Here is a 22,334-nt window from a genome sequence, read left to right as displayed (position 1 = left end):
CACAATAAATGGGGCTTGTGCTAAACATGCTTTTTGCCTATTGTTTTGAAGGGACCTTGAAGTTAACTTTTAGTATGTTATAGAATGGCCAATTCCTACTTTTCATTGGTCTTCATTTTTTTTTATAGTTTTCAATTTATTTGCTCTCCTCTTCTGACTCTTTTAAGCTTTCAGATGGGGGTCACTGACCCTGGCAGCCCATAAACTACAGCCCAGTGAAGCTACAATATTATTGTTATTGTCATTTTTTTATACTTATCTTTTTTTTATTCAAACCCTCTCCTATTGGTATTTTAGTCTCTAATTTAAACCGCTGCCTGGTTACAAGGGTAACTTGGACCCTAGCAACCAAAAAGCTGCTGAACTGCCAAACTGGAGTGCTGCTGAACTAAAAACCAATGGATTGATTGCATATTGTCTCAGAATATTATTCTCTACATAAAATGCATGAGGCAGAGATCCTTGTTAACTCATTACCTCCTGCATGAAGTTCAGTTAAATAAACATTAAACAAAGTGACTGCTTAGCATCGTCAAGTGATGTTTGCTAAAGCAATTCTCCCGGCCGTGCTAAAATACACTGGCACCTTGGCACGACTGTTTATTTATAGTGAGTGTGAATCTCTTTCTGTCGCTTCACAATTTGCTTTCAGGCTAAAAGATTAACAGAATAATCCATAGGAGAGGGGCTTGAAAACGCGTGGCCTACTGAATGCAGCTTTAGCGCTGCTGAGCTTTTTCTAATTATCACCTAGAATTCTGAGATCTCACCCCATAATTTATCTATGTACATCTGTGTGTGTGAGTATACGGCGCAAAAGGAATACTATACCCCTGTCTTAAACTATAAGGATATTGGAATATACCAAGGAGTTCGATGACCATAGAAGCCCATATGAGTCAGATCAGCTATGGGTGCTAACATGGGTGTGCAAGCAACAAGCCACTACCAATGGTGCCAGCTATCAACATGGGTGCGTGTTTTCGTGGGTGAAGTAGCCGTACAGCCATTATTTTCAGAGCATGTCTAGGAGCCCAGATGGAAAAGCCCAAATAGCTAACAAAGTCTTTGCATTTTAGTGTTAAATGGGTAACTCTGCAGAGTAAACAGGTCAGATGGTTTCTTTAAACTGAGAAATAGTTGTGGTGGTTTTGTGACCCCCCTATTGCAGTTTTATGCAACACCGACTGTCTGGTTATTCCAGGGTGAGACAGAGATGGGGTTTGTTGCATTGGTTAAACAGGGGGGACTACTCTTGGCAGAGCTGCTGGGCACTATGCACCGGAACAGATGTGTCTATAGTATCAAAGGGGATATATTCTCCAGTTACTAAGTGTCCCCTTCAGGGATGCACCAAATCCACTATTTTAGGATCCGGCCAAACCCCAAATCCTTTGTGAAAAATTCTATCAAATACCGAACTGAATCTGAATAGTGATTAGCGCATTATTTGCCAGGCATGGATTCACAGTGAAATTCTGCATTTTGCTTTTGGAAAATTGTTTTGCGGGCACGCAAAAAAGGACGCGGGCACTTAAAAATAAAATATGATTGCAGCAAAAGAGTCACGCATGACCCACATTTTGCAATTTTTTTGTCATTTTGCTATTTTTTTTACAGTTTTTTGGTGAAACGGGTCAGATTCACTTATCACTAAATCTAAATCCTATTCTCTGTATTAATAAAACAGTGTCTTGTACTTGATGGTAACTAATTATTTAATTCTTACTGAAGGCAAAACAGTCCTATTTGTAAGTAGACTTATGGTATGGAGATCCAAATTACAGGAAGATCCCTTATCCGGAAAACCCCAGGTCCTGAGCAGTCTAGATCCAGGGTCAGACTGGGCCATCGGGACACTGAGAAAAAACCCGGTGGGCCCTGACCCTCATGGGCCCCGCTGACCCACACCTGATCTCTGCCTGCCCTCCCTCCCCCAATTATGGAAAAGTAAGTGTAAGATGCGCAGAGGGAGGGGCTGGCAATGGGTGAGCTGGTGGGTGGCGGCCCCTAGGGTAGCAGCCCCAGTGGACCTCCCACACCCCAGTCCCTCCCTGAGTGGATCCCATGATCTGATACTGGATTTATCGCCACAATTGCAGCCACCTCTGAGACTCACGCTGCACAAGGCCACAGCCACTGAAATTGCGCTTTGTGTCTCAAGGGCACAGATGAATCAGCTTTAAAAACAAGTTTCACTTTTTAAAAACAGTGATTACATGTCAGGGATTAGTCAAATGAATGGAGAATATTAATGAATGGTTTGAGCGGAGCAAAACAAGCAGAAAACTACACTTTGTATTTATTAATAAATAGCTGCCAGTCGCTTCCCATAGTGAGCTGCTACATTTATATATCTGGCGGGTTCCTTACTGCCCCTGTCTAACCTGGCATTTAGACAGCTATGCTGTTGCTAGGGCCACTGACTCCAGTAGCCTAAGGGCAAAGACACATGGGGTAATAAGTTGCTGTGACTTTTAAAAAAAAACACTTTCCCACCATAGGGTACTGTATCAGCCGCTGCTACAGATGAGTGAAATGGAGAAAAATTCACACAACATGAAAATCACACGCATCAAAAAAATTGTTGCAACTTTTTTTTGTTGAGTGCTAAATTTTTCCATGGCTAATTTTCACACCTGTTTTGCAAAACAATCCGCCAATGGCGCAACACGGAAATTTCGCTCATCACTCATCGCTGCAACTAGTCAATCACAGCTTTTTGCTGTGCAGATGTGGGGCTGTCCCCTCACCCCTTGGGAGGGACTGGGAATAGTGGCAGAAAGCAGGAGCTCATCCTGAAGGCCAGATAGGGTGAGGATTAGGCAGAAGTAGGGCTAGAAGTTTGACAACCACTGCTCCACAGCAAACTAAAAAATACACAGAACCCCTCAGTGACTTCTCATATCCTTATCATTTACAGTAGGGGGTACATTATCCCTTATAATACATGAGTGATACTCAGAGTTCCCTGTATAACTCAGCCTGCAGCCTTGTGCCTTTATATGGGCACAGAACCCCTCAGTGACTGCTAATATCCTTATAATTTACAGTAGGGGGTACATTATTCCTTATAATACACAAGTGATACTCAGAGTTCCCTGTATAACTCAGCCTGCAGCCTTGTGCCTTTATATGGGCACAGAACCCCTCAGTGACTTCTAATATCCTTATCATTTACAGTAGGGGGTACATTGTCCCTTATAATACATGAGTGATACTCAGAGTTCCCTGTATAACTCAGCCTGCAGCCTTGTGCCTTTATATGGTCACAGAACCCCTCAGTGACTGCTAATATCCTTATCATTTACAGTAGGGGGTACATTATCCCTTATAATACATGAGTGATACTCAGAGTTCCCTGTATAACTCAGCCTGCAGCCTTGTGCCTTTATATGGGCACAGAACCCCTCAGTGACTGCTAATATCCTTATCATTTACAGTAGGGGGTACATTATTCCTTATAATACATGAGTGATACTCAGAGTTCCCTGTATAACTCAGCCTGCAGCCTTGTGCCTTTATATGGCCACAGAACCCCTCAGTGACTGCTAATATCCTTACCATTTACAGTAGGGGGTACATTATCCCTTATAATACATGAGTGATACTCAGAGTTCCCTGTATAACTCAGCCTGCAGCCTTGTGCCTTTATATGGGCACAGAACCCCTCAGTGACTGCTAATATCCTTATCATTTACAGTAGGGGGTACATTGTCCCTTATAATACATGAGTGATACTCAGAGTTCCCTGTATAACTCAGCCTGCAGCCTTGTGCCTTTATATGGTCACAGAACCCCTCAGTGACTTCTAATATCCTTATCATTTGCAGTTTAGGCATTATGACAATGACACTTGGCTTTTGGCTAGCTGAGTAGCAGTCGGGGCCAGTGGCACTGTATATAAATCCCGGAGAGAAGGTGCAATTGCAGCCTACAGGCCGCTAGAGGTCGCGTTTCCCTTCCCCTCGGACAATAAAGGGAGTTTCCATGGCTGGATCACGCTGGCTGCCTGTGTGCACCTCTCACATTCGCTTGGGCAGCAGCAGCGGCAGCAGCAGTAGCGGAGCAGGCGGGGGGAGCGGCGGTGAGTGTGAGTGAGTGTGCAAATTGTGCAACATGCAGATGGCATCCGTGCCCCCTACCCTCTCCGTAGGAAAGAAGTCGGGCATTTCCCGGAGGGTACCCATGGACAGGGTGCTGCTGCAGTTGCTGGGATTGTGCTAGAAGGGAAAGCTTGGCGCTTTGGATCCATCGCTTGGCTGCAACTGAGCGTTTTTTGTTCAGCCGGAGGGGGGATCGGATTGGGGCGCAGGGGAGGAAGGACACACCGCTCTTTGCTTGTGGATATCTGTGATTGCCTTGGCCTTCCTTTGCCCATCATCATCATCATCATGGGGAATGCTGGCAGTATGGATTCCAACCAGACTGATTTCAGGGGGCACAACCTGCCTCTCAAACTGCCCATGCCTGAGCCAGGTGAACTGGAGGAGAGATTCGCCATCGTCTTGGTGAGTTCGTTTATCTGTGCGCCGGGGCTTTGCGCCATGTACTGCTGCCTGGCACTGAGTGCGCCCTATGTATGCCAGCCTCCTACCGTGTGTGTGAGAGAGGGATGGAGGGGAAAGGTTTGTGTGCAGGGGAAGCACTTCCATTGTCTGGCTATGGGGCTGGTTGTTAGCAAGGGGGTGGCTCTGCTACACGTTTCTCTGGCTCCATTCAGAAGCAGGAATGGCTCTTGGGGAACTGAGAGCTTGGGGGTGAGCTTGGCACAGTGTTTCCTAGAGTGGCACAATGCCCTGACTCTGCATAATGACTTACACACTATTGTCAGCCACAGTTACCCTTTCTGTTTTTGAAAGGGGGTTGTACCTACAAGAATTGCTATAGAGTAGAGGACTTTTGTAATCATTGCTACAAATTGATAGATAGATAGATAGATAGATAGATGATAGATAGATAGATAGATAGATGATAGATAGATAGATAGATAGATAGATGATAGATAGATAGACAGACAGACAGATAGAGATAGATAGATAGATAGATAGATAGATAGATAGATAGACAGATGGTAAAGTTTCAGGTTGCCACGTGACACAAGTGACATCACAAAGCTCTGACATCTTTGTCAGATGTCACAGATGTCATCAGGTACCATTAATACATATTTTGCAGGTTCAGTGTGTATGTGACTTCCATTATCCTTATGTTTTACAATAGGGGGTACGTAGTTGCCTGTGTATACACAACACTAGGAAATACTCTGGAAGTGCCACTGCCATTAAATGGGGGCAGCAAGGGACTGGTGATGATATAACTGAATAAGGTGCTTTAGGGACACATCTCAATCCCATGTGATGATATGGCTACAAGTATTTGTATGATGAACATAAACTGTATTATTCTATAATAAAGGGAGACAAATTTAAACTATCCATTGGCCCGTTTAAGAAAGCGTTTTTTTTCCCAAAATTCATATGTATAAAAGTACCATAAACATTGGGTTGATTTGGGCCTTTTAAGAGACCATGCAGTGTCCTGCGTATGGCACCAACACTGTTGCTTTTCCTCATCCCTATCTCATGTATTCAAGATACAAGATAGATAGATATTGATTTTCTAGTGGGGCTTATTTACTAGCATAATCCCGTTTACAGTTAACCCTAGTGAACCAATCAGCAATTTGTTGTTTTTTTTTCAGTCTATCACAAGTTGTAAATGAAAGCACAGATTAAATTTGCCCACTAATAACTGGGGAGACTAAGTCTCTTTTATTCTGCAAGAATGCAGAGAGTTCTAGTTCAGTGCAGGGTGGAATATCCAAATGTATATAGGCGAGAATGTGGATTCAGGGGATTTGCCTGAGCCTCTGATAGGTCACCTAGTTCTGTATGGAAGTTGGACTTCCCAGAACTCGGCTCAGGCTTCCTGTGTGATGTATCAGTTACTCATAGTGAGCAGGATGTGAATAACTCAGTACAACTTCCAGCATGAAAGGTGTGGCGTCCCAGGTCTATTGAGGTTGGATCAAACATTAACTAATAACACACGGGGTTCCCATTCACATACAGCGTTTATATATGCATGGCCATTGGTTCCACATATTGAAAGTGAGACTAAATACCGTATATTCCGCGGTGATCAGGGCGGAATCCTTTGGGTGCTGTCGCTCTGCATGGCACCGAGTAAATGAGTGATTGTGTTGGCAATCCGCTGTGTTGACATTTTGAGAAATTGCATTAACATTTAGGATATTAACATCTCTGCTAATTTGATTCGCTGGGTGAAAGTCATGTTAATTAGAAACCATAGTTCAGCGTGCGATGGCGAATAGAAGGGCATAGTAATTTTCTTCATGGGGGGGGAGGGAGAGAAGTGGGAAGGAAAGCAAGGAAAAAACTGATGCCCGTGCAACGTGGTTGGGAGTGATACATTTATTAACAGCAGGGGAACTTTCTGATTCGGAACAAATAGTTAAGGACGAGTGGTCACCTGGGATGGTTTTCCCTTTGCAAACTTGGGCATGAAAATGTAAATTGTATTAAGGGTAATCATTTATTGGATCACTGCCCAGTAAATAGGGCACCATTAAAGGAGAACTGAAGCCCAAAAAACGAATATGGCTGGAAGCGGTTATTTTACATGCTGAATGTACTGTACCAGCCTAGTGATACAACAGCCTTATAACAGTAATGATCATTAATGAAGTTGCCCACAGCAGCTCCCCATCTTGGATCTTGTTAGGCCGTCTTTGGAGTTCCAGTGGCTCTGCACATGCTCAGTGTGCTCTGGGCTGCTGTTGAGAAGCTAAGCTTAGGGGTCATGCAGAAAGAAGTGGAACCCCCATTTTAGGTACCCGGGTTTTCTGTTTTCCCGTAATTGATGCCATTTGGACACCGCCCCCTGGGAAATATAAATTAGGGGTTCTACTGTATTTGCTAATTAGCCTTGCATCATGAGTTCATACTCACTAATTACTTACGGGCAAGGTGCAAAATGCAAACATTTAAATGCACTGCTGTGCCTCGCGCCTTCGTCCCAGTAATAGGCTCAAGGGGGGTGCATCGACCTCTGCTTACAGTAAATGAGACCCATTGAGTTATTGGGGCTTACAGTCTACTAAGGTGCGATGGCACACAAGGGCCTGTGGGAAATCTGCGGTACCTGTGGGTGACAAATGAACAATGGCAAAAACAGATATATTTCTTATCACGGTCGGACTGGGCCGACAGGACATTGGGAAAAACCTGGTGGGTCCTGCTGACCCAGAACCGATCCCGCCAGGTAAATATTAGGGTATGCACTTAAGGGCCCCCCACCTTAAGTGCATACCCTAATATTTACCTGGCTAGGGTGTCAGCCTTGTTGGGCCCCGCACACTCCAGTCTGACCCTGTTGCTTAGTGATGCTAAGCCTATAGCTGTTCATGTGGAGCTACAGATGGGCCCCATCCCACCGCTCAGCGACAGCTGAAGGAAGTGTGGCTGCCCCATTTGCATGGGATTTAGGGGGCATGTCTCCTTTAACAGCAATTTCCTTTCCTGAGAGGGGGGGAGATTTGTTTGAGCCTGAGTGACAGATGAATGGGAGAGAGATAAGGTACTTGTGTTACTGGGCCCCGAGGTGAGAAAATGAGCAGGTTAGAGTTCAAGGGCCAAAATTCACTCCTCGCTTTGATATGTTAAATCCCCCCTGTTCAAAGGATATCCGCACCAACATACTACGTTGTTACCCCTAAACATAAATAACAGTGGGGGAAACTGTTTGTTGTTGCACTAACACAGTACAGTGTTTAGACAGTGTTTAGAGTCCATGATAATGGGAGGTCTCCATTTACATAGCTGTAGTTTCCACTTAGGGTCCCTATGAGTTTGTCCTTGTAAACAACAGTGGCCCCTTCAAAGCCATGGAACCATTCATTCCTCTAGTTGCTCATTACCTTGCGAACAGCCAAACGCCTCATTGCCTCAGCATTAATAAACCCTGACTGTATTGTGCACATGTGTGCCTCCTGAGCATACCTTTAACTTAGACCTACTGGTTGCTAGAGTCAGTGACCTTAGCAACTAGACTAGAAAGCTAAACGGCAGAATAATTATAACATCTACACACACTGAGGAAGAAAAGGAAGGTTGTCTTGGAAGCCATTGTTTACATTATACAGGTATGGGATCTGTTATCCTGAAACCCGTTATCCAGGAAGCTCAGAATTACAGCAAATAAATCTCCCATACACGTCATTTTAAAATAACAATTTAAATAATTTCCTTTTTCTTTGTAATAATAAAACAGTACCTTGTACTTGATCCCAACTAAGATAGAATTACCCCTTATTGGGGGCAGAACAGCCCTATTGGGTTTATTTAATGGTTAAATGATTCCCTTTTCTCTGTAATAATAAAACAGTACCTGTACTTGATCCCAACTAAGATATAATTACCCCTTATTGGGGGCAGAACAACCCTATTGGGTTTATTTAATGGTTAAATGATTCCCTTTTCTCTGTAATAATAAAACAGTACCTGTACTTGATCCCAACTAAGATATAATTACCCCTTATTGGGGGCAGAACAGCCCTATTGGGTTTATTTAATGGTTAAATGATTCCCTTTTCTCTGTAATAATAAAACAGTACCTGTACTTGATCCCAACTAAGATATAATTACCCCTTATTGGGGGCAGAACAGCCCTATTGGGTTTATTTAATGGTTAAATGATTCCCTTTTCTCTGTAATAATAAAACAGTACCTGTACTTGATCCCAACTAAGATATAATTACCCCTTATTGGGGGCAGAACAGCCCTATTGGGTTTATTTAATGGTTAAATGATTCCCTTTTCTCTGTAATAATAAAACAGTACCTGTACTTGATCCCAACTAAGATATAATTACCCCTTATTGGGGGCAGAACAGCCTTATTGGGTTTATTTCATGGTTAAATGATTCCCTTTTCTCTGTAATAATAAAACAGTACCTGTACTTGATCCCAACTAAGATATAATTACCCCTTATTGGGGGCAGAACAGCCCTATTGGGTTTATTTAATGGTTAAATGATTCCCTTTTCTCTGTAATAATAAAACAGTACCTGTACTTGATCCCAACTAAGATATAATTACCCCTTATTGGGGGCAGAACAATCCTATTGGGTTTATTTAATGGTTAAATGATTCCCTTTTCTCTGTAATAATAAAACAGTACCTGTACTTGATCCCAACTAAGATATAATTACCCCTTATTGGGGCAGAACAGCCCTATTGGGTTTATTTCATGGTTAAATTATTTTAGCAGATCCAAATTACAGAAGGATCCCTTATCTGAAAAACAGGTGCCATACCTGTACCAAAAGTAAAACTTTTAAAGAAGAAGGCAAGGTGGAATCACTGGGGGTGCCAATATGTTACCCCCGTGATTGTATCCCATCTTCTTCCTTCTGCTTATAGGAGCACCTTCCCGGGGTATCAGTTATGCAACCCTGATAACTGGGGGGTGCCTAACATTTGGTACCCCCCCAGTGATTTTAACTTCCCTTCCCCTTTTATGACTATCATTACAAGGCATGTAGTTAATACAGTGAACTGACTTCCAGCAGACTAAGTAGAATAAAACATTATAGAAATGTAAAGGAGAACAGAGACCTACCCTATGAATTAACTAGAGGGACCAGATTCCCGTTTGAGAGTGTTTTTTTTTAAATTTTTTTACATGAAATATATTGTAAAAAGTGCTGCCTCAGTTCCCCTTTAATTGAGATGCACATTTGTGAGTGCCTCTCGCGGCTGCGCTGCCATTGATGCGCTAATCTTTAACCGCTGCTGACAAGTCACTTGTAAGCTAATTTTGATGATTGTCTCAATGTGGCTGTCCAAAATCATCCTCTAAACGCTAATCTCCCCTTTCAGAGTGGAATGTCTGGTGGTGGTGGGGGGGGAGGCGTGTTTATTCGGGGGGGAGGCGGAGCATGGGATGCTAAGGACTTTAATGCAGTGAGTTGCTTGCGTAACATGGATAATTTGTAGCACTAAACAGATATGTGTGTTTCCAGCATGCGATTGGTTGCTATGGGTTACTAGACCAGGTGCAAACTTTTATTACATAGTGCAGTTTGGAGTAGCGCCCACAGCAGGTCTATACTACATATAAAGAATTCATTCTATCTCTTTAAGGGCATATACCCACAAGGCGGTGTTAGAACCTGCGAAGAGTTACCTGTGCCAGCTTGTTTTATTTAAAGAGGTGGTTCATCTTAAAATTAGCTTTTTTTATATATATATAGAATGGCCAGTTCTTGGCAACCTTTCAATTGGTCTTCTTTTTTATCTGTTTTCATTTATACATTATTTTCTTTCCTCTTCTGACTCTTTCCAGCTTTCAAAAAGTAGTCACTGATCCCGGCTGCCAAAAATTTGTTAAGGTTCTAGCTGCCGATATCGGTCCCTTAGACTGATTCGGCAGATTATCTGCCTGTGTATGGGCACTAACGACGGGCCTGCCCGACCAACATCTGGCCTGAAATCGGGCAGATCTCGATCGGGCAGGTTTGAAAATCAGCCGGATCGGGGACCACATTGGTTCGTTGATGCAGTCCCCAAACCGTCGGACGCCTATACCCGTTGTTCTAATAATTTGGCCCCAGGGCCAAACAACCGAATTAGCCCGATATCACCCATCCATAGGTGGGATATCGGGAGAAGATCCACTTGCTTGGCGACCTCGCTAAGCGAGCGGATCTTAGTGTGTATGGCCACCTTTACATTTAGTTATTTACCAGATCAATTCAGGGACACAACAAGAAAATCCATCTAGAAGGGCTGCACTGATTGCAATTTAATTCAGATGCAATTGTAGCCCTGCAACATGCATTAATTAGACGTGTCGCTGAATTTTCAAGTAATCTGGTCACCCTTTACAAACCACTGCCTGGATGCTAGGGTAATTTGGACCCTAGCAACCATACAGCGGCTTAAAATTACAAACCAGAGAGTTGCTTAATAATTCAACAACCACAAATAATACAAAAAACAGACCAAATGCAAATTGTTTCAAAATAGCACTATCTACAACATAAAAAAAATGTAATATAAGGGTGAACAATCCCTTTGATATTGAACCAGTAGATACAATGGATACAAGGTACAATGGATACAAGGTTCTCTAAGGCCTTCAGATCAGGGTGCAGGGCAAGAGAAGAACATCAGAACGGAGTCAGTGAATCATGGTGCTTAGCCAGCGATTCCGGCTCCTACCTGCACAGTACGGGGAGTGGCTGCTGGATAATGGGACTCGCACATAGTTATGCAGTGTATCAAAAGCTATATCCGTAGGCGACGCTTCTGTTATGCTTTCGCTGGAGATTTTCAGAGAGATACGCACGAGTGCGGTTTCAGGTGACATTAAATGATCCTGTTGGGCCACCTGAAATCTGCAGGTGTATTGTCTGTTCTTATGTATAGAGGGATACAGGGAGTTGCTACTGGGTCACTGCTGTTCTACCTAGGAGCTCTTATATATTAATATATAGTATATTATATAAACATTTCGGCTGTCTCCGACAGTAATAGTATGAGCGTCAGTACGGCATCACCAACAGTGTATACATAAGTTCAATAAGTGTGAAAGAAAACATAAAAAAATCTCTACAGAATAAAGCAAAATAAACGATGAAGAAGCAAAGGTAAAAAAAAGAGAGTAAAGAAATGTTTATTGCGCTGAACTGCAACTCCCTGCCTTTAAGATTATACTATGTTTCAAGACTGCACATAGGCAGATTCATCTTCGCAGTAGATGTGAGTGTCTGTTTCAACCCACCTCCTATATAGTAAGGGCCACTATTGGTTTTATGGCCCCCCATGAACACATGTGCAAAGTGTAGGGTTACCGCCCATCCATCCAGTTTTGGACTGTTTCCAAATTAGGAAAACCAGGCAGGACTCTGCTAGATTGATGTGACGATCAGCCAATCACTGATTGCCACATCATAACCCTACCCCTGTGATGTCAACACTCAGCCCAATGATGTCAATGTTGCACACCATGACTTCACTGCCCGCCCCCATGTCTGGCTTTAGTATAAAGTAAAGAGTGATATTCTGAAACAATTTGCAGTTGGTCTTCATTTTTGTTTTTGTTCCTTTGTGGGTTTTTGAACAATTTAGCTTTTTGTTCAGCAGCTTTCAGGTTTGGAATGTCAGCAGCCAGCTGGTTGCTAGGGTCCAAATTAACGTAGCAACCAGGCAGCACTTTGAATGGAAGACTGGAAAATGAACAGGAGAGGGCCAGCATAGACAGAGAGAATAAAAAGCAATAATAACAATACAATTGTAGCCTCACAGGGCAAGAGAAGGCAAATGATAAAAAAAATGAAGACTAATTGAAAAGTTGCTACAAATTGACTATTCTATAATATAGAACTTATGCTATAAACCACCCCTTTAACACTGGGGAACTCTTTTACTTTTCAGTAAAAATGGATGTTTAATGTCGAAAGAAGTTTTGCCTTCGTGGGAACGCAACTTATTCACTCGTCGCCTCGCATTGAAGACATTTAGGGATTTTCATGTTGCTATTCTTTCCTATTGATTGTTTTGTGTAGTGTTTTTTTTCTTTGTCGGGGGGGAGATATTTACTGGTACTTCCTGTCCTTAATTGTGACATCACAGTTGCCAAAGTCGCCAAACTTGTTTTATAGCAGAACGCACAAGGCAAATAAAGAATAGCGTGTCTGGGACTCTATTGTACGAGTTGCGTTACATGAACTCCAAACAAGAGCTCAGTATTACAGTGATATCATCCAAGCCAAGCAGCTTATATGATGGGGCCCGTCTAGGGCCCGGTACAAAGGCAACGTATCTGTTGGTACGTTTTGCCTCCAATAAGGATTAATTATACCTTAGTTGGGATCAAGTACAGGTACTGTTTTATTTTTATAGAGAAAAGGGAATCATTTAACCATTAAATAAACCCAATAGGGCTGTTCTGCCCCCAATAAGGAGTAATTATATCTTAGTTGGGATCAAGTACAGGTACTGTTTTATTATTACAGAGAAAAGGGAATCATTTAACCATTAAATAAACCCAATAGGGCTGTTCTGCCCCCAATAAGGGGTAATTATATCTTAGTTGGGATCAAGTACAGGTACTGTTTTATTATTACAGAGAAAAGGGAATCATTTAACCATTAAATAAACCCAATAGGATTGTTCTGCCCCCAATAAGGGGTAATTATATCTTAGTTGGGATCAAGTACAGGTACTGTTTTATTATTACAGAGAAAAGGGAATCATTTAACCATTAAATAAACCCAATAGGACTGTTCTGCCCCCAATAAGGGGTAATTATATCTTAGTTGGGATCAAGTACAGGTACTGTTTTATTATTACAGAGAAAAGGGAATCATTTAACCATTAAATAAACCCAATAGGACTGTTCTGCCCCCAATAAGGGGTAATTATATCTTAGTTGGGATCAAGTACAGGTACTGTTTTATTATTACAGAGAAAAGGGAATCATTTAAACATGAAATAAACCCAATAGGGCTGTTCTGCCCCCAATAAGGGGTAATTATATCTTAGTTGGGATCAAATACAACGCACCGTTTTATCATTACAGAGAAAAAGAAAATTAATTTTAAAAATTAGATTTGCTTATAATAGGGTCTATGGGAGATGGCCTTTCTGTAATTTGGAGGTTTCTGGATAACAGGTTTCCGAATAAAGAATCCCATACCTATATAGGTATGGGATCCCTTATCCGAAAAACCTCTTATCCAGAAAGTTCCGAATTACGGAAAGGCCATCTCCCATAGACTTCATATTAAGCAAATAATTCTAATTTTTAAAAATCATTTCCTATTTCTCTGTAATAATAAAACAGTACCTTGTACTTGATGGTAACTAGTCTTTTAATTCTTATTGAAGGCAAAACAATTCTTTTGGTTTTAATTAATGTTTAAATAATACTTATGGTATGGAGATCCAAATTACAGGAAGATCCCTTATCCGGAAAACCCCAAGGTCCTGAGCATTCTAGATCCAGGGTTGGACTGGGCCAGCGGGACACAGAGAAAAAACCCGGTGGGCCCTGATCCCAGCTAAGGGATAATTAATCCTTATTGGAGGCAAAACAAGCCTATTGGGTTTATTCAGTATTGAAATGATTTTTAGCAGACTCAAGTTATGGAGATCCAAATTACAGAAAGATCCCTGATCTGGAAAACCCCAGCTCCCAAGTTATATATATATATACAGTTTGCAGGGTTTCTAAATGCCCCATGAACTATCTTCCTGTTTATCTTTCCCTTTCTTTTTTTCTTTCATGCAACCCTTTCCCAAAACCTGTTTCCACCCCCTGTTATTTATGTAGCAATGAACTAGTGCCTCGGGCAGGACCACCTTCCTCCCATGGCCCATTACTCTCAGTAATGTGCCACGTGCAGAAGGAACAGTTGGGCTCTGTTTGGCCTTATTGCCTTGGGACCACGTGCCCCTTCTGGGCAGGCATTGCATTTTCAGGAAGAATCCCATGTATGTTGGCCGTCCATATGTAAGAGACTTGCAGGGGCCCACTGGGGGGTTAAAAAGCATTCAAAGGGTTTATCCTCCTAATTTCCTCTGTAAAAAGACATCTTTGCCTTTGGCGAAAACAATATGGCAGCTCACACTCTTTATGCTTGCTGACAAATCTGCTGCCTGTATATACAAAATGTCTTGTCCCCTTCCTTTTCTGTTTATAAGAAACTAAATGGAGGGTAAACCCTTCCTAGAATGTTTTTAATGCACCCTCATTTCCTCTCCAGAGCGATCATGACAAAGTCATTATCAAATAAACCCCCCCCCACAGTATTACAGGACTATAGGGGAGGCAGCTGCCAGAGACCCCGTACACTCAAACTCTCCCTTCAGAATAAGTGTGCCTTGGCACAACATATGTCCCCGGTCATATTAATGGCAACATGCTGAAATGTTACAGAATAATGCGGAAATGCAATTTGCATTGCTTATTCCTACTGATTGGGCTGCGCTGATGGAAGTTTGAACCCATTCTGTCAAAGTGCTTGTGTCATTGGCTCTTGGGCATCAGCATTCCCAGAATAGCCTGAAAGAAAGTCACAAGCTTAATCTTACATGCTCCAATCAAAGGGATTATTGTATGTATTTATGCACAGCGCCACACGGTGGGGGAAATAATAACATGTCTTAAAGGGATACTGTCATGTTTTCAAAACCCATCAGTTAATAGAGCTTCCCAAGCAGAATCCTGCATTGTAATCTGTTTCTCAAAAACACAAACAGATTTTTTTATATTTAATTTGGAAATTTCACATGGGACTAGCCATATTCTTCATTTCCCAGGGTGCCACACCATGTGACCTGTGCTCTGATAAACTTCAGTCACGCTTTACTGCTGCGCTGCAAGTTTGAGCAATTTCCCCCTCCCCTTCCCAGCATCCAATCAGCAGAACAATGGGAAGGGAGCAAGATAGCAGCTCCCAGTAGGTATCAGAATAGCACTCAATAGTAAGAAATCCAAGTCCAGCTTGGGACTCCTCCAGTTACATGGGAGTAGGAGAAACAATAGGTTAGCTGAAAGCAGTTCTAATATGTAGCGCTGGCTCCTTTTGGCTAGGTTGGTTGAATTGCAAACATGGAGTATGATTTGGTTAGGTTGATCGAACTTGGGTAGAACTGCACACATCGAGTGTTACTTGGTTAAAATGATTGAACTGCACTTATAAAGTGCTGCTTGGTTACCTTGGTTGAACTGCACGTATGTGTGACTTGTTTAAGTTGGTTGAACTTGTTACTTGGTTAAGTTGGATGAACTGCTGAAATGTATGACTTGGTTAAGTTAGTTAAACTTCACAAATTGAGTGTTACCTGGTTATGTTGATTGAACTGCACATATGGAATGTGACTTGGCTAAGTTGGTTGAACAGCACATATGGAGTATGACTTGGTTAGATTGGCTGAACTTTACAAATGGAGCGCTGCTTGGTTATGTTGGTTGAACTGCACATATATAGTGTTACTTGGTTAAGTTGGTGGAATTTCCCAATACCCTTTCATGTCAAACAGAGACTCACAGGGGATGATGGGAACTGCAGTTTAGCAAATGCTGCATTGCCACTCATGTTACATACCACCACTCATAATGTCAGCATGGAAACCCCTTTACCCCTTTATGGAAGTGCATTCAGTGACACGCCCAGGGTATTACTGCACATAATACATATGTCCTGATACATGAATGGAAGGAGTTATTTTGCACATGTGGTTGCTATGGAGACTTTGTTTATTTTCCCTTTGCTGTGTGTGCAGGGTTACTATAACATATTGTAGAAAGCAGCTTGGCAGGTACACCGAATGCTCATCAGCAGCTGTATTTGTGCTTCGCGTACATTTGGAACGCACGCAGTCCCTCATTTCCCTTGGCTCGCATGGGGATGATGATGTGTTAGATGAAATGTTCAGACTCAGCACTTTGGGATCCTGAGTGATCATTGATCAGCAGGGAGGGGGGCATCACACACTGCGCCAGCAGTTATCAGTGGGGCTCATTTATCTTCCTAGCGGGGTGTCACTTTGTACACCAAAGAAAAACTGAAACTACTTTGTGTTTCATACTTCCTGGTTCTTGCTATATAGATTATACTCTGGTAATCCCCCTACATAATAGACTTCTGCTTATCTGTAATCCGCACAATGGGGGAAGGGAGGGGGCTGATTAAACAGAGCTCATTATCTCTACATAGCTACATAGTTAAGTTGGGTTGAATACCCAATACCACCAAGTTCAACCGTTGCTGTTAACCCCAGCACACACACTTAGACCCATAGCAACTTGTCTATATAAACTATATATACCAACATCAATACTAATTGTATATTTAAGTATGACAATAGCCTTGGATATTATGCTTGTTCAAAAACTCATCCAAGCCCCTCTTAAGGGTGAAGACACACGGAGCTACTAGTAGCAGCTACTTGTACTAAAATAGACAATGCTGATCATTTACTGATTATTGTCTCTGTGTGTGTTTTAGCAGAGGCATTTCTCAGTATTGTCTATGGCAGGGTATTTTCTGGCATTAAGTAGTTATGGTGCATCCCTAGTTGTTCAGATGACCACTGTTCTCCACCGAAGGGCAGCAGTGGTCAAGATGCCCCAGGTGCCATTAGCCTAAAGCATTTCAAAGAGGATGTTATACTTTCCCTTTAATAAGTAAAGCACTAAATAAAAACCAGGACAAGTACCAAATGCCCCTTTGTGTAAAGGTCTCGCCTCGTCCAATCAGAGGTCTCTGTACTGTTTAATATTTGCGTTCTTATTTCTCAGCTAAAATAACAAAGGCAGCGGGTAACGCAGTGTCAGAGGGATGGGAACATCTGTGCAGGGAGCATCAGCCAGAAAATCCTCTCGAGTTCTCCTCCTCCTTTTGGGCCATTGTAATGTTGAGCTAGTTACTGTCACATACATAACACTGCGTTTATATCTAAGCGCTCTAGCAGCTAATACTGGCAGATTAAAGGGAAAGTGAATCCAGTAACTGACCAAAGGCCCCCCTCCTGAACTGCTACAGTTTCACTCCCTGTACCTGTCCTGCTAAGGCAGACCTGCTCAACATGGGTTGGCATCCTGTTTGGTTTCCATTGTGCATTCCCCTGGTTCCCCTTTCAATCCATAAAGCCAGGGAGCAGGAATAAAACATTTGCCAAGCTCACTGTGCAGCTGTGCCCAAGGAGGACAGAACCAGGGGCACAATGCTTTTTTCTAGGGTGAGGTTGCAATGGTTTAGGGGTGTTGAGTTATTGGGTTAAGTTGCCCATTAACCCTGAGACTGTTTACACCCTAATCATATTGCATAATATTTAGTACTTTAAGATGATTACATTCCACTGCCATTAATTTGGGGTGCAACCACATCAGGGAACTGTCATCATGAATCCAGGAGATTCTAATTCAGATCTATGGGGAGTGTGCTGAACATTTTATTGCCCTCTCACTGAGCTATTTATCATATACCAACAAAACGCTTGGAAATACCATAAGCCATTAGCCTAAAAGTTAGTAGCTCAGTGGGCTGCCCCATTAAAAACCATTAGTATTTCTAGTGCCAAATTGCCTTGCCAGCCTCTCCTTGTGGACCAACAACTGCTGTGGGTGTCACTTAGCACCGATGAGCCACATCGTAAGAATAAGAGTAAGGTTTGCTTAGAAGGATTATATACACCCCCTATACATATTACATTGAGTCTGAGGCTAATTAGGCGTAAGTGCATGGGTTAAATTGCATCTTTGCAAATCCATTTGCCAGTAGCAAGCACAGCAGTGAAGGCTGCCAGCCCGATACATACCCGATGGATTCTTATCTGCCGGATCTGAGTGTGCAGCAGATTGGCCGGACACCCAATCTCTGGACATGGCTGTTTTGGCTGAGACAGAAAATGTGATTTATTACCTCAATCCTCTTTTCTCTTTGAAGATTTTTTTTCTTCCTTTTTTCGAAGAGGATTTTGGGTTTGGAATATAGAATAAAATCTCTTTTCCCTTCCTCTGCTCTGCGTATATGGCAGTAATTAGGCAAAGTGAAACCATATGCGCTGCCTTGAAGTCTCCTATTTGTACAGTGGATACTTTGTAGGATGATTAAGTGGTGAATTGCCTAAATAGAAAGGAAAATTCGAGGGATTCCATGTGTTACACACGCCAACCCTTTTAGGGCCTACAACCATAAAATTGGAGTTTTGTGTACTGGTGCTGCCTCTGGAATATCCCTCCTGACCCGGAATTATTTATAGAGCTAAATGTGTCCGTAACAGTGTGCATAGACGCTTTGCAACTGTTAAAGGGAGCGACATTTACACCTAGCCCACCTTAACAACCCATCAACCAAATCTTGCCTTTCTCCTGACTGCACAAGGTCAGTGCAAGCTACCTTCTGGTTGGTTGGTTTGGGGGGCTGGAATGTTGCAAACGTTACCTATTAGTGGAAGGTTACCCATAGAACTTGTCTACGGGTTGCTGGAGCAGACCCCTATGGTAGCCACCACAGGCACGGGCAGATTTTAGATGCTGATTCGATTCCTTTAGACTGATTCGGCAGTTTATCTGGCAAATTATGGGCACCATCGAGGGGCCTACCCGTCTGACATCTGGCTAAACTAAAATTGGCCAGACCTCGATCTGCCAGGTTTGATTTTCCATCTGCTCAGGGACCGCATCAGCTCGTTGATACAGTTCTCGGTACGACGCCTATGCCCACCATTTTAATTCAATCCACTTAAGGTGCAACCTCGCCAAACGAGCGGATTGCAAAGTGTATGGCCACCTTTAAGCTGGCCATACACGCACCGGTAATATCGTACGAAACCTCGTTTTGTACGATATTCGGTGCGTGTATTGCAAGTCTTGCAGGAGGATGCTGATATCGGTCGACTCGCCGATCGCCCAGGTTAAAAGATTTTGATAGGGTGCCATGGAAGGCGCCTGAGCAAAATCTGCCGTCAGGGCTGAATCGGCAGAAGGAGGTAGAAATCCTATTGTTTCCACCTCCTTATCTGCCGTTTCAGCCCTCAACGGTTTGTGGCTGATTGTACGATCTTTCGTGCGACCATCGGAGAGAGAGAGATGAGAGAGCGCAGTGGGTGTGGATGGTGTAAAAAGACGGAGGCTCTGAGAGGAGCCGGGGAGACGACCAGGAACGTGCAGGGAGACCAGTGAAGAAATGTAGTGAGGAGCAGAGGAGTGAAGGGCTTTGAATGTTAGCAGAAGGATTTTGCATGACTTTTTTGTGGTCTAACACAACACATTTTCAACACTTTCCCAATGTATTGGGCACATGGTGATAGTAAAACAACCTGTGGTTCCCTTGAGGGAGCAAAAGAATTTGTTTCATAGTCGATATCCTGCAAGGCAGACCAGCCTGGTTCTGACTGGAGAAAGTGTCCATTCAGTTTTGGTTCATGGGCAGCAGCTGTGAATGAGACTTTAAACCCCATTGGCTGCTGAGTGCGTTTAGGGAGCTTCTCTTTGATGTCTAATACCAGGAGATGAGCTTTGCCTAGGCATTCGGACATTCCGGGTAATAAATCACTTTTAAGTGTCCAATGATAAAAGTGGCAGTAAAGCATTGTTTATATAGGGAGATAGCGCCTATCTCTTTCTTTGTGAAGGCCCGTTAGCTTAGTGATTCCTGCGCAGTCCGGTAGGAGCCAAACAATATCCAGCCAATGAGGAATTAGACCCCCTCCCCCGGCAGCTACCTAATATTATCTTCTCTATTGATTTTACGTGTAAGTGGGAATTATCAGAGCCCATATCTCATAGGGGAAATATACACCTGTATTTAACACAGGCCCAATCAATAACGGGCTAAAGCTGGCCATACACGCACCGATACTAACGTACGAAACCTCGTTTCGTACGATATTCGGTGCGTGTATGGCATGTCGGCGAGTCGACCGATATCGCAGGAAGCTGCTGATATCGGACGACTCGCTGATCGCCCAGGTTAGAAAATTTTGATCAGGCGTCATAGAAGGCGCCTGATCAAAATCTCCCTTCAGCGCTGAATCGGCAGAAGGAGGTAGAAATCCTATTGTTTCTACCTCCTTACCTGCTGATTCAGCCCTGAATGGTGTGTGGCACCACATGTATGGCCAGCTTAAGTGGAACAAAAACATGGAGGTTCCCACAGCTTGTTTGCCCAGCCTTCCTATAGTTTTATCTTTCCGCCCCTATTAATAACATTGGCATCAAGCGTCACTTTTAGCGACCAAGTGGCAAGCCCACACGAGCAGCCATTATTGATGTTTTCTTCCACTGGCATCCAGGCCTGGATTTGTGGGCCCAAACCCCCAGGGCAGCCATTTTAAATGAGAATGGCAAACTCTGCTTGTTTCATAGTATTCCACTTCACACCCATCCCCCATGTATCATGGCTGCCTGTGACAGGCACCTTATAAAGGGCGCTTGTTTCCTCAAAGGCAGTGTCTCGGCTTATTCTTCCCTCCCAGTAACCATTTGGTCATTTGTCAGAATCTCTTTTCCCTTTTTCCCCCCTGTTTTGGGGGGAAAGAAGGAACTTGATTTAAATCCAGAATGGGGTGGGCAGTGGGTGTTTGCGATTAAGGCACCCTTTCAGGCAGGAGCATGTCTGTATGTGCCGGCCCCGTTGCCATGGCGCTGAGATCAGACTTAGGAGGGAATGGCAGATCGGAATGAGAGTTCATCTGTAGGAAACACATTGGCTGTGAGAGGCGAGGAGGGAGTTTAGGGCCTCAACGTGGGAAACAGGTCTCAGTTCTCGACATGGCATTAAAAAAAAAAAAAAACAACAAAAAACACAAATATATTTAGACTGCCCGTGTTGCCTTGACGACGGTGATTATTTCATTTAGTTTTGGCTCAAACTGAGTAGTCAGAATCACAGGTGACTGACTTTTGTGTGGTATGGAGATCCAGTTTATGAAAAACCCTAGATCCCAAGCATTCTAGGTTGAAGATCCCATTTCATATTTTGGAAAGGTTGAACTTGATTGATTTTTGTCTTTCTTTTGCCCAATTTACTATGTATGTATGTATAACTTTATTTATAAAGCGCCACAAGGGTACGCAGCGCTGTACAATGTTACAATATACAGAATTACACACAGGGAGGACAAGTGTTATAATAAATACAATAAGTATATATAAATACACAGGGAGTAAGTGCCATGTGGTATGAGATACGGTAGGAAGGAGGTCCCTGCTCCGTAGAGCTTACAATCTAAGCTTACTATGCTGCTAGTAAAAAAGAAGTAGAAAGAAGGCAGAGCTGAACAGATCTGTTATTCAGTATAATGATCCTTGAAGGTGATAAGATGATGATGACATGATGATGCCGTGTTTATCCGGCCTTTTTTTTCTTTTCCTTTGATCGGGTCAGGGAGACGCTGTGTTGTTTCCATGTAAAATGATGGAATATTTTCCGCGTGAGTGCGTCGACCCAGCAGTCTCCAGAGACACGGGCGTGAGAGCAGGAAGGAAATATTCGCTTTTTATGTGTTTTTGCTTCAGCAGGTGCAGGAAGTAATAGCCAGAAAGTGTGACTTTTAGGAAAGGCCATGAATAAAGAAATAAAAACAACAAAGATAGGAAGGGCGGAAGCATGGATCCAAAATGAAAGAAAACAGAAATTTAATCAACTTTCCAATATTCATTCAGTAGTAATTGCTACTGAAAGCACCTGTTTATATTCTCTACACTGCTGGTTCCGACTCCTGAAGCCATCTGGAGCGGAATAACATTGATTCCACTACATTGTTTCAAGAGTCAAAATAATATTTATAAATT

At 42.8% G+C, this 22,334-nt stretch overlaps 1 protein-coding gene across 10 annotated transcripts in view; it reads left to right on the top strand.

Annotated features, from left to right (window-relative positions):
• The first annotated feature begins 3,979 nt into the window (after positions 1 to 3,979).
• Positions 3,980 to 22,334, top strand: part of fmnl2 (formin like 2) — a 130,320-nt gene continuing 111,965 nt past the window's right edge. For 7 of the 10 annotated variants that reach the window (XR_208999.4, XR_001171863.3, XR_001171864.3 and 4 more), the window contains exon 1: positions 3,981 to 4,511. Coding sequence is in view for 7 of the 10 variants with exons in the window: in XM_004917684.4 (XP_004917741.1) it covers positions 4,395 to 4,511 (117 nt within the window). In the remaining 3 variants the exon portion in view is untranslated. Of the gene's footprint in view, positions 4,512 to 22,334 lie in introns of all 10 variants that reach the window. The other 3 variants (XM_012970868.3, XM_012970871.3, XM_012970869.3) reach the window with 1 other exon arrangement.

The sequence above is a fragment of the Xenopus tropicalis genome, chromosome 9 (assembly GCF_000004195.4).
Source record: "Xenopus tropicalis strain Nigerian chromosome 9, UCB_Xtro_10.0, whole genome shotgun sequence".
NCBI classification, from domain to species: domain Eukaryota; kingdom Metazoa; phylum Chordata; class Amphibia; order Anura; family Pipidae; genus Xenopus; species Xenopus tropicalis.
This window is presented reverse-complemented; position numbering and strand designations above follow the sequence as displayed.